Source organism: Lissotriton vulgaris, chromosome 11, assembly GCF_964263255.1.
Source record: "Lissotriton vulgaris chromosome 11, aLisVul1.2, whole genome shotgun sequence".
Classification (NCBI taxonomy): Eukaryota; Metazoa; Chordata; class Amphibia; order Caudata; family Salamandridae; genus Lissotriton; species Lissotriton vulgaris.
This window is the reverse complement of record NC_141699.1, coordinates 8,254,003-8,270,064: the sequence shown is the minus strand read 5'-3', so window position 1 is coordinate 8,270,064 and position 16,062 is coordinate 8,254,003. Positions and strand designations below refer to the sequence as shown.

The 16,062-nt window shown below is 47.5% G+C and overlaps 1 protein-coding gene across 1 annotated transcript in view; it reads left to right on the top strand.

The window, feature by feature from the left end:
* Positions 1 to 16,062, top strand: part of CDC45 (cell division cycle 45) — a 428,728-nt gene that overhangs the window by 369,286 nt on the left and 43,380 nt on the right. The window contains exon 17 of the mRNA XM_086942644.1: positions 7,165 to 7,241. Coding sequence (XP_086798770.1) covers positions 7,165 to 7,241 — 77 coding nt within the window. The remainder of the gene's footprint in view (positions 1 to 7,164; positions 7,242 to 16,062) is intronic.

Genomic DNA, 16,062 nt, shown 5'->3' with positions numbered 1-16,062 from the left:
GAAGAGTCAAGACCAGCAGAGACGGCAAAAGTCCCAGAACAGAGGCAAGCGTAATCCCAGAGGAGGAGGGAATCAAAGCCAGGGCAACAATTCCAACAAAGCCCAGTCCAAACAATGAGGTCTTCCTTCCCCCAGCGCCGTGGACCGCTACAGTGGAGGGAAGCATCACAGGGCATTTAACAGAGTGGCAAAGCATCACAAAAGATCGATGGGTGTTGACTACACTTCAGAATGGATACTGTCTTCGTTTCAGTCACCCACCTCCATCTGTTCCCCCAATGCCAACGTTGAGTCACCAACTACACCTTCTGGGAAAAAATTTAACTACTCTCCTCGAAGTCGGCCATCGAGAGTTCCAGTGGCTCAAAGGGGAAAAGGAGTGTACTCCCGATATATTTTGGGTTACAAAAAAGGGCCAAAAGGCGGAATACAGACCCATTCTGGACTTGAGAACACTCAAGTCCAGAATGACCTGCATGTCAAAAAAGAAAGATTTCGCATGTTGGCACTTCACCAAATATATCCACCTCTCAGGAAGGGAGATTGGATGTGTTCGCTGGACCTGCAAGATGCCTACTTTCATGTCCCGATCTACCCCAGTCACAAAAGGTTTCTTCGATTCCGGGTGGGGACCTACCCACTACCAGGTCAGGGTCCTGCCGTTTGGGTTGAAGTCGGCTCCCCGGGTGTTCACGAGTGTGTGACGGTGGTAGCCGCAGTGGGGTCTTCGTATACCCATTCCTGGACAATTGGCTGTTGAAAGGTCCTTCCCCAGACAGTGTAAGAAGTCAATTCCAGACTTGCATCGAGCTCTGCCAGCTAATGGGGCTACATGTCAACTTCAGCAAGTCAGTCTCTCAGCCCACCCAGAAGATTCACTTCCTAGGAACTATGCTAGACTGAGGTAGGAAAAGTGTTTCCTTCGGAAGAGAGACAGTGTTCAATAACTTTGAAATGTCAGCTGGTACTTCGCAGCAAGACTCAGAATGTGCGCAGAATTGCCTCACTGCTAGGGTAGATGGCATCATGCATCTTCCTGGTCCCGAATGCCAGACTTCGGATGCTGGGACGACCAGATTACTCTGTTAAACGCAGCTCGAGCGTCCATTCCATGGTGGACCATAAAGCAAAATATGCAGGTGGGAGTTCTGTTCCATCAACCTCCTCCTGTGCAGACATTGATCAGATGCTTCACTGTTAGACTGGGGAGCACACATGGGTCAGCAGGGTTTGTGGTCTCCCAAAGAAAGTACCTACCACATCAACATGCTGGAGTTGAGAGCAGTCCACTTAGCTCTCAAAGCGTTCCTTCCCTCGATTCAAGAAACTTCGGTGTTAGTACAGACGGACAACACCACCACAATGTACTACCTGAACAAACAGGGGGAACACGCTCAAGGACTCTGTCATTGGCAGCCCAACGCATCTGGCATTGGCTTCTGGCTCACAAGTTGTCCGTCACAGCAGTCCACCTCCCAGGAGAGCAGAATGTGAGGGCGGACGCTCTAAGCCGGCCTTTCGACGACAGGAAAGACTGGGTCCTCCACGACGCGGTAGTAGAAGACATCTTCCAGTCCTGGGGTCGTCCCACCATAGATCTGTTCGCGGACGACCAAAACACCAAATGCCGAGACTTCGCCTCAAGGTTCTACCGGCCAGGATCAAGAGGGAATGCTCTTTTGATAGACTGGTCAAGGGAATTTGTGTACGCCTTTCCACCCCTTCTGTTGATCCCGAAGGCTGTGAGCAAGCTGACACACTCGTGCACGACGATGATCCTCATCGCCCCAGACTGGCCGAGGCAGTGGTGGTACACGGACCTGCTTCACCTGTCAGTGACTCCTCACAAGAGGCTACCATGCAGGCAGGACCTGTTATCCAAGATGAACGGGAGGATTCATCATCCCAACCTTCCGTCACTGAGCTTGGCAGCATGGCTCCTGAGGTCATACAATACAGCCATCTAGGACTGCCGCAAGACTGCATGTCCATCCTAAAAGAGGCAAGACGTCCTTCCACTAGACATTCTTATGCATGCAAATGGAAGCGATTTATATATGTGGTGTATGACGAATGGTCATAATCCTATTCAGAGTCAGGAAGAGGCAGTCCTTCCTTACTTATTGTATCTGGCCAAAGCAGGTTTAAAGTTTAATTCTATTAAGGTGCACTTGGCTGCTATAACAGCTTACAGGCGGTCACCTTCCCAAACCTCTTTTTTTCAATTGCCAGCTGTAAAAGACTTCCTGCAAAGGCTGAAAAAAGTGTACCCTCCAGTACGTCCCCCTTCTCCTCCCTGGGAGTTGAACCTGGTTCTATCAAAACTAATGGGTCCTCCTTTTGAACCCATTCATAAAGCTACTTTGCAACATCTTTCCTGGAAAGCAGCTTTTTTAGTGGCAATCACGTCAGCTCGTAGGGTGAGCGAGATTCAAGCTCTCTGTTCCTCAGAACCGTATACTGTGTTCCATTTGAATAGAGTGGTACTAAGGACACATCCGTCCTTTCTTCCTAAAGTGGTATCAGATTTTCATTTAAATCAGACCATTTCTCTGCCCACTTTCTTTCTCAATCCCTCTACTCCAGCTGAGAGGGCTCTGCATTCTTTGGACCTGAAAAGAGTTTTGAAATTCTATCTGGATAGGTCCACGGTTATTCATCACTCTGATCACGGTGCCAGTTTTTAGCTGAAAATGCTTTGTTTCTGTGTTATTGCTTCTCAATGCAGCCTATGGCTGACAATGTCTTTTATGAGCAATTTTCAGGATTTATGAGTGGTTTTACTCATTAAAACACAAAGTTCAAGGACTATTTGACCTAATGTGTTTTTTAGGGCTCGACCTCCTTGACCTAATGTGTTTTTTAGGGCTCGACCTCTGCCAATGCGCTTGCGCATTGCAGATGTCGAGACATATTGGGGCTTAACGAGAGCCTAACCAAACGGGCGATTTGATGCTGTGCCCGTGAAAAAAAAACGCGTGCACGCATCAAAGCCACCAGCCTCCCTCCCACAAGCTTCCCCCAGCGTGCGCTCTGGCATTTCTCCTCCCCTAATTATTCACTGCCCACGGCCGGCCGGCACATCAAAGGCTGCTGCTCCCTGTACGTCTCGTCATCCTTACTCTCCCCTATTCTTCCCTTCTTGCCTCTCCCTGCCCCCCCTCCCCACCACAGCAATGCCGAGGGCTTGTACTAGGTTAGTGGCCTTCCATTACTGTTGCTTTACAACTGTTTTAACATATTACAGTTTCTCGTTCCTCAATAGAATGTAATTTCTCATATTTAAATGTTTTCCTCATCTTCATTGCTTGATTTTGTTTGCGAGAAAATGTCACACATAATTGTTTACATGTCTACTCATAATTACACTGAAATTATGAAAACCTCACACATGGCAATCTGAAACCTTGGCCGCTATGTGTGATATCTGCCATGTTTGTTTATTTTATTCCTACACGTGACGAACGTCGGATCGATAATATCTGTTCAGGTTGTGTCCTCTGTGGTGTTTTTAATATTGGGTATTAGACACGCATTCCTTTACAATACGCAGTGTCTGCTGCAAGCACAAGTTGGCTTATTGAAGTAGCGGGACTAATAGAGATGCCCCCGGGCGGCTGATATTCTCGTGATTGCATTGACTTGTTATTGCAGGCTCAAGCAGGTTGAATAAAGTGGCCTGCCAGTCAGAGGTGCCTGTTTTGTGCTGTCCCCTGGAGATTAGACGGTGTACTACATCTTTATACACACTCCTTTGCAGAAGCGTGCAGTTTTCCCGATTTGGTTTACGTATTTGGCGCAATGTATATGCCGAACATATTGCCAGCAGAAAGCTTTTCTTTGGCGTGGGCGTCTTTCCCCGCACCGCGGATTTTCCTGCTCCAACTGATTCCGCCCTAATTGGCCGTTAAGTTTATCCCAGGTAAGACTTGCCCATTTTGAAGCTGATATACCACAGTCTTGATGAATAGTGCGATCGGCCACCACGGTCAGCCATAACACTTCGAGGTACTTGCAGGTAGTCACACTGGAGTGGTTTATCAGGAACACGAGGCATATTACAGGCTCCTGACTGGGAGTTTAGTTTGTCTAATTTTTGGCCCTTTCAGGTTTTACTGAGCTGAGCAAGTCTGAAGTCAATCTTCCTTACAAAACACAGTGAGTAGATCTCTACAGGGTGTATGTAGACTACTATCAGACGGGACACACCCAGCAGTTGATGAGCACAAAAGCATGGTTGTCTACTTAGTTCTAGACCGCATGATTGCTATGGCCAGACACAGAGGAGGAGGGCACTCTTGGTTCTTCTCAGCATATTTTGGCATGCAGTACACCGAGGTGATATTATCTGTCCGAAGGGACTAGGAACACTTTTTGGATTTTAAACATCGAGCTCTGATGTTTTATGTGTAATGTTTTGTGCTGTGTGAAAATATCTAAAAAAAAAAAAAAAACATAACAATTGTTTTGAAAGAATTATGGAAAGTTTGGTGAGTGGTTGATTTATTTAAAGTAACTACCTGGGGACTGGGCGCCCACGTGGAGGAACTAATATCATTTTTTCTTACCTTATATTTTTTCTTGATTGATCCCCACACATCTTCTTGTGTGTTTGCCTCTGTTTGCTTTTTTCCCAGTTGTACTGGGGGGGTATTAGGGCAAAACCCCTTGGACTTATATATTCATTGGCAAAGAAGCAGCCCCCAGAAGACTTATGGGCTAATTTCAACCAGAGCCAAGGCTGTTACCACTGCGCTAGCTATTACTTGGGCATCTCTTCATATGTTTATGAAGAACTACTGCCTGGATAGCCAGGTTCATCATAAGGAGCACTTTGCTGACTTGGTCTTGCCTGACTTTTTGGCAAGTTTTTTTTACCTTTGGTAATATTGTTTTTATTGAATACTCTAACCACAGATTCCTCACTGTTCTGTGATCTGGGCTCTCCATCTAAGAAGGTTCCAAGTCTAGAGATCAGTACACTGGTCACATACAATCTGCTATTGGGCTCTGCATCTGGAAGGGCGGACAATCTAGAAAGCAACTGACGTCAGTGCACAACATAGTTAGTGCTTGTATGTGGGCCCACATGTCACTTCTGGAGTGGAACGATGTTTGTGCCAAGCTGCAAACCGCCTTCTACCGGCGCACAGGGGGTTCTGCTAAAGATTTTACAGATCCAGCCTGACTCCTTGGAAAAATGTAAACGGTGAGGCATCTGCAGTTAGCTAGGGTATCCACCAGAAAGAGTGTTACCGAAGTTAAGTAACTTGTTAGTTGGGGAGTGTGTAGTGATAAAAAAAATCACTTTTCCGTATTTAGGTCAGCAAAATACCTGCTCTCCCTGGAAACACCCGTGTCTACAATTTTCATTTTCCCTGGGATTAAGGTAACAACTTGTTTTTGGACCCGTCAAGATGAGTGGCATGTTGGGAGGAGCTAAATGTGGCATGTTGCATGGCTTTGTTTAGAGGCCTGTTTTTGTTTGTTAGTGAGCCAAGGGTATCCACCAAAATCTTCCAAATGAGAACAAGATTAATCTAGAAATGTCTTTAACCATACTTTAACAGAAATCCAAGTCATCAGCTGAACTGATGATTTCTACAAGTTGGCTGTAAGAAGGGACTTGGAAGTTACCAGTTGACTTTGTAAGGGGATCCCACTCCATCCATCCATCCCCCCACTCCATCCATCCATCCCCCCACTCCATCCATCCACCCATCCATCCCCCAACTCCATCAATCCATCCATCCCTCCATCCCACGCCATCCATCCCCCCTCCATCCATCCCCCCACTTCATCCATCCCCCCACTTCATCCATCCCCCCCTCCATCCATCCCCCCCCCCCTCCATCCATCCCCCCCCTCCATCCATCCCCCCCCTCCATCCATCCCCCCCCTTCATCCATCCATCCCCCCACTTCATCCATCCATCCCCCACTTCATCCATCCATCCATCCCCCCACTCCATCCATCCCCCCACTCCATCCATCCCCCCACTCCATCCATCCATCCCCCCACTCCATCCATCCATCCCCCCCACTCCATCCATCCCCCCACTCCATCCATCCCCCCACTCCATCCATCCCCCTCTCCATCCATCCATCCATCCATCCATCCCCCTCTCCACCCATCCATCCCCCTCTCCATCCATCCATCCCCCTCTCCATCCATCCATCCCCCCACTCCATCCATCCATCCCCCCACTCCATCCATCCATCCCCCCACTCCATCCATCCATCCCCCCACTCCATCCATCCATCCCCCCACTCCATCCATCCATCCCCCCACTCCATCCCCCCACTCCATCCCCCCACTCCATCCATCCCCCCACTCCATCCATCCCCCCACTCCATCCATCCCCCCACTCCATCCATCCATCCCCCCACTCATCCATCCATCCCCCCACTCATCCATCCATCCCCCCACTCATCCATCCATCCCCACACTCCATCCATCCATCCATCCATTCCCCTGACTCCATCCATCCCTCCCCGCCACACACTCCATCCCTCCCCCGCCCCACACTCCATCCCTCCCCCGCCCCACACTCCATCCCTCCCCCGCCCCACACTCCATCCCTCCCCCGCCCCACACTCCATCCCTCCCCCGCCCCACACCACCACCAACAACTGATTCAAATATGTTCTCTCAATGTTTCAAACTTTATTACAAATGTCACAAAAAAATGTTTTTTACATATATATTTTCATATTGTTTTCTGGGTCCCGCACATGGGCGGGAATATTCAGTGCTTATGACTTTGAGTATACCCCTGGAAGAGAACTAGGATTAGAGGTAAGTAACTAATCCATCTTCACTCTTGTCATGCCAATCCATTGTTCGGTTCTGCATCTGAAGGCACAGACAGCCTAAGAAAGCATCTGACATCAGTACCCAGGTGTGGCGCTTATATGCATCTCTGCCTGTAACTTTAGGAGCGGTGTGGTGCAATGTTGGCCCAGAGATGCATGACACAACCTACCAAGCAGGAGTACTTCTTTAAAATGTCTGGGTCTAGTCTGATTCCTGGGGAATATTCGCAAGGTGATTAATCTCTGTTGAGATGGACTATCCACAAGAAAGAACATTACTGAAGGTAAGTAACTTGTTCTTTAGCGTGAATGTTCCCACGCTCACCAATGTTGGTTTTCTGTTTTTCAGTTTTTTTGGGAGGGCGTTCGAAAAAGCAGCAGAGAGCACCAGCTCCCGGACGCTACACAACCACTTCGACATGTCTAGTAAGTTTGTCTTTGATACAGTTGTGCAGTGGTTTTCCATTGATATGGCATTTTGCAAAAGACATTCAACATCTTTTCTACTCAAACCATATCATACTTAGTGTTTCTTGTTTGTGCCGCTTGACATCTTGCTTTCTAGTCGTGCCTATGAGATGTCTTCCAGTTGGACTTTATCATAATAGACATCCGGAACATAGAGCTATTGACTAATCATGAGTGGGATGCTTCTGCTACTTCCACACCTCTAACATTCCGCTTCATTCAGTCTTTTTATGGGCTACATGAAGTGAATGTGAATATTTAACCCATAGGTACCAGACTAGATCCAGAGGATTTTCTAGAAGTGTTCCTGCTTATCGATAAGTGATGTGGATGTGTGCTTTGACTCTATACTATCCTGGAAGTGATCGTGTGGAGCTGCTTTTAAGTGCCACCCCTGCGCACTAATGTCAGTTCCTTTCTTTTTGTGCTGTCTGACCTGGATCCAGAGCTCTGCTCCCACATTGGTCGGTCTTCCCATAACTGCAAACAATTCTTCAAACAGTGTACTAGAAAACATTGTCCCCACTTAAAACAATTGGATTCAAGCCATGCTGTTACTGCAGGAAGCAATGTTCCCTCATGTACATGAAGACAGTGTGGAACCAGGAGGCAAAGTTGTACATCCCTGAACATAGGAAGTAATTGTGGTCTTGACTCCGATTCTGCGCCAAGTTGTGGTCCCACTCTCAAGACCTTTCCTATGACTATTCCCCTTGCCATCTGAAATGTGGGGATGGCGAAATCCAAGAGTAAGCATTAGAAAGTCAGTTGAGACTTGGCCCCATCTCTCTGCTCTGACTCCAAAGAGAAGTCTAGATTTGAGTTGCACTCCAGTAAGGTCACCAATCACAGAACAGTTACCTCCACTGGTCCTGTTGCATCCAGAGTTCGTTGTGCTGTCTTCAACCCAGCAGCAAATCGAAGCCTATAACAAGGCCACTCTGCTACTCACTTTGACAGTCCTTTGGGCTTTATGCAAGCACAGGGGACCTCCAGTCAGGTTACTGCGTCAGGTTACTGCTGTGAGGTCCTCCCCTGGTGCAGTCTAACCAAGTGGGACTATACAAACTCAGATACAGGCTTCCACTCTGACCATGATATCCAAGCCTGTCCCCATCACTGATAGACTCTAGCTGTACCAGTTAATGTTCCAGTGCTGACACCCATTTTGGATCCCCGAACCAACATTGTCCCAAGCTCGACTAATGTAGTGCAATGAAATTACATAAGCACATCTAAATGTCATGCAGGTTGACTGCAATCTAGTGCCTTTAGTGTGATGCAACTATCAACAGAGGCCCCAATTTCTTTTGGTTATGACCCTGTGACAGCACACAATGCACCCCTGGGTGGTGTTGATGTTGTTGAGGAGGATGATTGCTTTGCCTTAGTTAGGTGATGCCTTGTAGCTTGTACTGATTTCCAGGAGGAGAGTCCTCCAAATCTACTCCTGTGGATCCTTGGTGTCCGGGTGAGAGCAAGGGAGGTAGAGCTGAGGTTTCAGGTTGATTGGTGGAAGTTCAAACGGCGGTCGAAGTAGGCAGGGCCCATGTGGTACAGTGCTCTGTTGGGGTGGGTGAGGATCTTAAACTGGCCGCGTTTCTGGATGGGGAGCCAGTGGAGCTTTCCGAGGTGTGGTTTGATTTGGGTGTGGCTAGAAAGGTTCAGGATCAATTGGGCTACTGGGTTTTGGAGCCCATGGCTGAAGATGCCAATACAGAGTGCTGTACTTTGGGCTGCCCGCAATGGGGGGCCTTCGTGACGTTCTTCTGGTTGTCCAGTTGGAGCCATTTAAAGATCTTTCAGAGCTTGCAGGGATGTTGAAACCAGCAAAAGAGACGGCATTTATTTGTAGTCTTGTGGAGAGGTTGGTGTTGATTATGCCCACCTTTCTTGCTTGATCGGTGGGGGTGGGCCCCAGCTCTGCAGGCCACCAGGTGACATCCCAGGCTGAGTTGGTGGGTCCAAAGATCAGGGCTTTTGTTTTCTCGAAGTTGAGTGTCTTGTACTTGGTTCACATCCATTTGGCCGCTTACGCCTTGCAATGTTTGAAGCTGTGTTTGGTGTTGGCAGGGTCTTCTTAGTGGGGGAGGATGGATTGGTATCGCCGGCATATGAGATGATGCTGAGGCCCTGGGATCAAGTGATCTCTGCTAGTGGTGCCATTTAGACGCTGAAGAGGGTGGGACTGAGTGAAGACCCCTGAGGGACTCCGCAGATGGCTTCTTTGTGGGCAAAGGTAAAAGGGGCCATCAAGATAAGTTGCATTCCTCCGGTCGTAAAGGAGCACAGCCAATGGAGGGCTTAGTCCTGGATATGTGTGTTGTGCGTCCTGATGATGAGGGTGTGGTGGGAGAGTGTTGAAAGTGGCAGAAAGGTCCAAGAGTATCAGGACTGTGATGTGGCCTGTCGATTATGACGCAGATGAAATCTGTTGCCGCGCTGAGGCTGTCTCCGTGCTGTGGTTGCTGCGGAAGCCTGATTGTGAGTCTTCCAGGAAGTTGTGTTGTTTGATGTATTGGGATAGTTGAGTGTTGATTGATTTCCGGGTCAGTGGATGGATGGTTTCTTGAGGCGTGTGGGGGACTTCTGTGTGCTTTCAGGCGTCCGGAAAGTTGGCTGTGTTGATGGAAGTGTTTGATTGTTTTGAGTACTGTTTTTATTGTGGGTCCTCCAAGTGTGAAGAGACTGTGGGCACTGGTTAGTGTGGGCCCCTAGTGGGGTTTCGTCAGTGGTGATGGGGGTTCATTTGGAGAATGTGGGGGTTCTTCTGGTGAATGCCCAGTGATAGTTGATGGGTCGAAGGAGGAGGTTATGTGTTGCAGTTCTTGCAGATGTTGGAGATCTAGTTTTGAAAAAAATTGTTTAGGTGATTGTAGTAGTCATGTGATGGGGAGAAGGAGTTGGCTGAGGCTGTGGGGTGAAGGAATTCTTAGACGATAGCGAAGTTTTCTTTGAGGTTGATGTTACTTACTTTGATTCTGAGCTAGAGCCCTTTTCTTGGACTTCTTTAGGTCTCGGTGGTGGGCTCTGAGCAAGTCCCTGTAGACGTCTATTGGTTGGCTCCTCGGAGGAGGAGTGCCACTTTTTCCAGTTGTTTGCAGAGTCGTTTTGCAGTTCTGAGGCTGTCCGTGTACCAGCTGGCAACTTTGTGTGCGTCCTTTCGGGGTCATTTGTCCTGAGAGGTGCTTGTTGTTCATTGTCACAGGTGGTGAGCCAACTGTTGAGGATCTATGCTTTTGTCTGTGTAGTTGGAGATGGCGGATGGGTGTTGCGTGTTGTGTTACTTTCTTCCAGTTGCATCCCTGAATGGGTAAGATCCTGGTGCTACGGGGAGGGTGAAAATGTTAGAAGTGCGTAATAAAGTAGTTCATCCATGTGAGCTGGAGTTTGTCTGCTTGACCTCAGCTGTGTTGCAGGTAGAAATGATGGGGTTCAGGGTATGGCCTATTGTATGCCTTGGTCCTGTCACATGCTGCGATAGGCTGATCTTGTGGAGGCTGTTCAGTAGGTGTGTGAAGTTGGGATCACTCTGAGTGGCACACTGATCGTCCTCCGGGCCCCTGCGTTTTTTTCCGTAAGGCGCTGGAGGAGGTGATTGTACCTCGGGCTCTGAGGTTCACCAAGTTTCTGCTTCTGGGCGACTTCAACATTCGTGCTGATATGAAGGAGTCACCTGATTCACTTAGTCTGCTAGAATCTCTTAATTTGGCCCAGCTGACCCAGTGGGTAAAACTACCCACACACTCGGGTGGCCATCTCCTGGACCTAATTTGCTCTAATTGTCCGCTGACTATTTCCGACCCCCAAATTCTTTCGTGGTCGGACCACAGGCTCATTAGGTTTTCATGGTCTTTATTTAATTCTTCCCCCTTGGCCCCTCCCATCGCTCTCCATCAGAAGATTAATGTGTCAGCCCTATCTAATATCCTTCAACAGAGCCGCCCAGTGCTTGACCCCGGGCTTATAGCTGCTGTACAGCAATTTGACACCTGGATTAGCTCAGGGGTGCAAGCCTCTGTTAAACAGGGCTCAAGTTCGAGCAAGCGTGCTACGCCTTCCAAGCCCTGGTTCTCACAGGGTCTGAAAGCACTGAAGCTTGATTGTAAAAAGCTGGGGAAGTGTTGGAGGCGCGCTTACTGCCAAAGAGGCTCTACGTGCTTCACAGAGGGTCTATTACGATGCCATAAAAACAGCAAAGCGGGAATTCTATGCAGGCAGGATTTCTAGGGCAAATAATTACAGCAAGGAGATCTTCTCGATTGCAAAAAGTTTTCTTTCTCCCAATGCTGAACAACCTTTGGTTCCTTCTTCTGCTCAATGGTGTGAGGCTTTGTCCTCTTTTTTTCATTGATAAAATTGTAGGGATCCAGGACAGCCTGCGCGCTATCTGCCAGGATCCGAGTAACCAGGATAGGTGTCCCTCTGAACCTTGTTCCCCTATCTCTCCTGTTTTTAATGTTTTTTCCTCCCCCTCTGTGGCAACCACCTTGGCTGTTCTTAAGTCCATGAAATCTGGCTCCCCCACTGACCCTTGTCCGGCCCACATTTTAGGGGGTGTGGCGGAGGTGGTCTGTCCTGAGGTCGTAGAGATTATGGACCTCTCGTTCAGGACGGCCACTGTCCCAGACTGCTGGAAACAGGCCAAACTCCTGCCGCTTCTCAAAAAATCAGGACTTAACTCAGAGATTCCAGCCAACTACCGCCCTATCTCTTTGCTCCCAGCATTGGCCAAAGTCACTGAAAAAATAGCATTTCGTCAGTTGGATGCCTTTGTGAAAGATTTTCACCTACTCCATCCTGCCCAGTCTGGGTTTCGTGCCACCTACAGCACGGAGTCCGCTTTAGTGGAAATCTCCGAGGCTATAAGGGAGTGCCTGGACGGAGGCGGCAGAGCGGCTCTGATTATGTTAGACCTTTGCCGCTTTCGACACTGTGCCCCATCAGCAGCTGATTTCTCGGCTGGCATCCATTGATATTGCCGGTTCCGCATTGGCATGGCTGACTTCTTTCCTGACTAATCGAACATAGCAGGTGTGGATGCCCCCCATGTTTCTTCGGCCAAACTGCTTTCTACAGGGGTAAAACAGGGGTCTACATTAAACCCACTGCTGTTTAACATCTATTTGACTCCCCTGATCTTTTTGGCCGAGAAGCTTGGGGCAAAAATAATAGCTTATGCTGACGACACGCAGCTGTTTACCTGGCCTGGCGGGGATTTGGATACATCTGCGGTCCAGTTCTGCCTTTCTTCGTTTTTTTCCTGGCTCGCTCAGGCCCAATTAAAATGTAATAAACAAGTCCGAAATACTTCTCTACGGGCAGTTCCCTCGCAGTTTTAGGGTAACCTTATGGCCACCTGATGTCCCTTTCCCGAGTGCGGCTGGCAAATTAGCTAAGAACCTAGGAGTCTGGATTGGGGAAGACCTCAAATTTGAGGAGCACATTAAAAAGGTTACCTGTGGGTGCTTTTGCACTCTGAAAGCCCTCCGTAGGTTTTTTCCCCTGTTGCCAAGGACGGCCAAAGAGACAGTGGCAAGGGCCCTTATACTCTCTCTTCTCGAATATTCTAATGCCCTGTTCTCTGGTATTCCCGCTTACCTTACTAATCGCCTCCAGGTTATACAAAACGCAGCGGCCAGACTCCTTTTTAATATCTTAAGGCAGTCTAGTGTCCGTCAACACCTGCACAGTCTTCATTGGCTCCCTGTCAAACAAAGGGTTGTGTTTAAATCTCTCACCCTGGCGCATAGGCCATCCATGATCAAGGTCCTGCGTACCTGAGAACTCGCTTTGCTTGGTATCTGCCTGGTCGCCCTTTACGGTCCACCTCACAACATCTGTTGGCTGTTCCTCGCTTCAATCGATCCCGCCTTGGTGGCCAGTCCATTACTGTTAAGGCAGAAACTGCTTGGAATATTCTCCCTTTGTCTCTTCGCTGTATCCAGGATTTTAATCTTTTTAAAAAAACACTTAAAACTCACCTTTTTAAAATACTACTGTAATTTCCCTTGCTATCCCTGCCTCCTCTGCATTTCTCCGCGCCAGGATACTCGTGAGTAATTGAGCTCGCTATAAAACCCCAATAACAATAATAATAATAATCAGTGGCATCGTCCAGCTGGAACTTGAGGTCACCTAGGAGGAGGAACTATTCGGAGATGTGGACGAAGGAGGTGATGAGGTCAGTGATGAAATTGTTGAAGTCTTGTCTGGGACCCGGTGACCGGTAGACCAATAGTCCCTTGGTGGTGGATTTGCCTTCTGTATGATTCCTGAAGTGGAGGTGCTCATACAAGGTAGTGTCTGGCTTTTGCTGGCTACCTCCGTGTTATATAGGGATAGTGCATGGAGGGATTGAGAAGTGCATGTAAGAGCAAGGGAGAGTTTCAAAATCTTGGTGGAAGAGGGGGTTCTGCAGGAACTTGGACCGAGAAAGAACTGGGGGAGGAAGGTTTTCTGGATTGGTGATCTCACAAACGCCACTGATTTATGCAAGTTAACACCTGCCCCTGAGTATTGCCCAAATTTGTGTAGCAACCCCAGTGGCCCTGGTATGAGTGTGTGCGATTCTGCTAGGTATAGCAAAATGTTGCTTGCATAAGGTAAGATGGCGTTCTCCTATGCATGATTCCATCTTACGAGACTGATCTGCGCGTCCACTCTCGCCCAATATGCCACAGTTCAATGCCAGCTCAAACAGTGGGTGCACGTGGACACCCTGTCTCATTCCTCTGCCCATTTGGAATTCTTTCATCATCACTCCCTTGACTCTGCCCGCCCTGGAGGAGACCAACGGCCCAAACCCCATATTGTCCAGGACCAGCCAGAGGTAGTCCCAGTCCTCGATATCCAGTGCGAACAAGACTCCCAGCTCACATGGGCTGCTTTTGCGCCAGGCAGACAGATAACCTTCGAAGATTGTATCTAGTGGAACGCTGTGCCTGAAAGCAGGACTGATGTGGTGCAATGAGTAGTTCCGTCCCTTTTCCTTCTTTAATTTTTTCATTATCCCCTTTTCCATGGGTTTGAGTTTTCACTAGGTATGTACAGATGCTATTTTACATTTTTCACTTGCGTGAAAGGCTCCATCCCACTTCAAATGAGTTTATTGATGAGGCCTGTGTGAATCGGTGAAGAATTTCATTTCATTTTCACCATACTGTCATTTTAATTAGTTTTTTTTAATTTACTTTGGAATTATTTTTAGTGGAGAAGAAAATATTTTCTCTCTTTGCAGTTGGCACTATGGAGGGAAGCTTTTTATTGGAACTGTAGGCCAGAATCTTGTTAAAATGACTGGCTCTGAGATTGTTTCCCTCTGCAGCATAGAGGCACTGTTGAGGTTCCCCTGCCTGTTTTGAGATTGCAGCTCACCCCTGGCCTCCATGTGAACATTTGTGTGCTCTTCAGAGGTTTATTCTGCCCTTTATGTTGAGGATGTCCCAAGGTACAAACATTGAGATTAAGGAACTCATGATGTTGAGACAGTGCATGCCTAGAAGACAAGAGGGGCTTCCTTGATGTGCAGTAGCTGAGCTCCCGTTGGGGTTGGGAGTACGGTGATAATGTTGAGTGGTAGGGGGAGGCTATTTAAGGGAGCCTCAGTTTGCTGAAAATTCTGTGGCATCAAGCAGTCTTCATGATAGCAAAATACCAAAAAAAAGAGAGGTTTGCCTTGAACATATTGCAAGAGTGATGCCATGTTACCAGCCGGAAGATGTCTAAATAGCCAGGCCTTCAGTGGGTCCAAATAGTGAAAGGACTTGCCAAAAAAGATCAGACCTCAAGAAGTCTCGTAGACTAGGTGTGACTAAACTAGACCACTTTGATGCCATGTGATCACAACAGAGACATTAAGTTGCCTGGGAACCTAAGAAATGTGGGCCGATTTAAAATAAATAAATCATTCTCGGTCCCTGTATCTTCATCATTCGTTATAGGGGATGTCAAATTCTTCCACCTAACAGCGTATGTGAATGCAGCCACACCCCACATCATGTGTAAGTAATTTTATTGTATTTAAATAAATCACTTGCAATTAATACAACAATTTAAAACTGAGGAATTAGGCATCTGTATATACAAAATAATGGTTGCCTCGGCACCCCCATATCATGATTGCCTCAGCTTGAGCAGTTACAATTGTGAAGACTGTAAAATAGCAGAGAGACAAAAGTCATGGAAACGCAGAAACACTGGATCTGAACGCATAGAAAGTATGTAGGAACCATCTAATACAGCACATTAATTTGGCTGCCTAAAATCTGATACAGAATCTATTGTGGACTATAAACAAGCGAAGGAGGAGACTTGGGGACTCTGTTCAGTGTAACTCCTGGCTCTCAATATTTGATAAATCCAGAAATAGAAGACGGGGATACTTTGAGTATTCAGGCGCAAGAGCATGCATTGACAAGGCTGTAAGACAAGATTAATGATTATCGGATTGTAGTACAGATAACAGGCAAAAGAGGAAATTACATTGAAAATGAAACCAGTACTTAAACTAGAAAAGACAAAGAGCAGGCACAATTGGCAAACTTCTTCTCAATGTTTAATAAGCGCTCAAGTCTTCAGTTAATGGCTAGTTCAAAAGTGAAGTCTGGAGTATTGCAATTAAATGCACTTAAAGAAGAAATGATCCAAACCAATTAAATGGACACACAATTTGCTGGAAACACTCCGCCGGTGACTGATACATCATTTGATCCAGCAAAGGACTTTTAAACTATGCTACCAGAAGACCCATTATTAAAATCCCAGACAAGGAATCAGT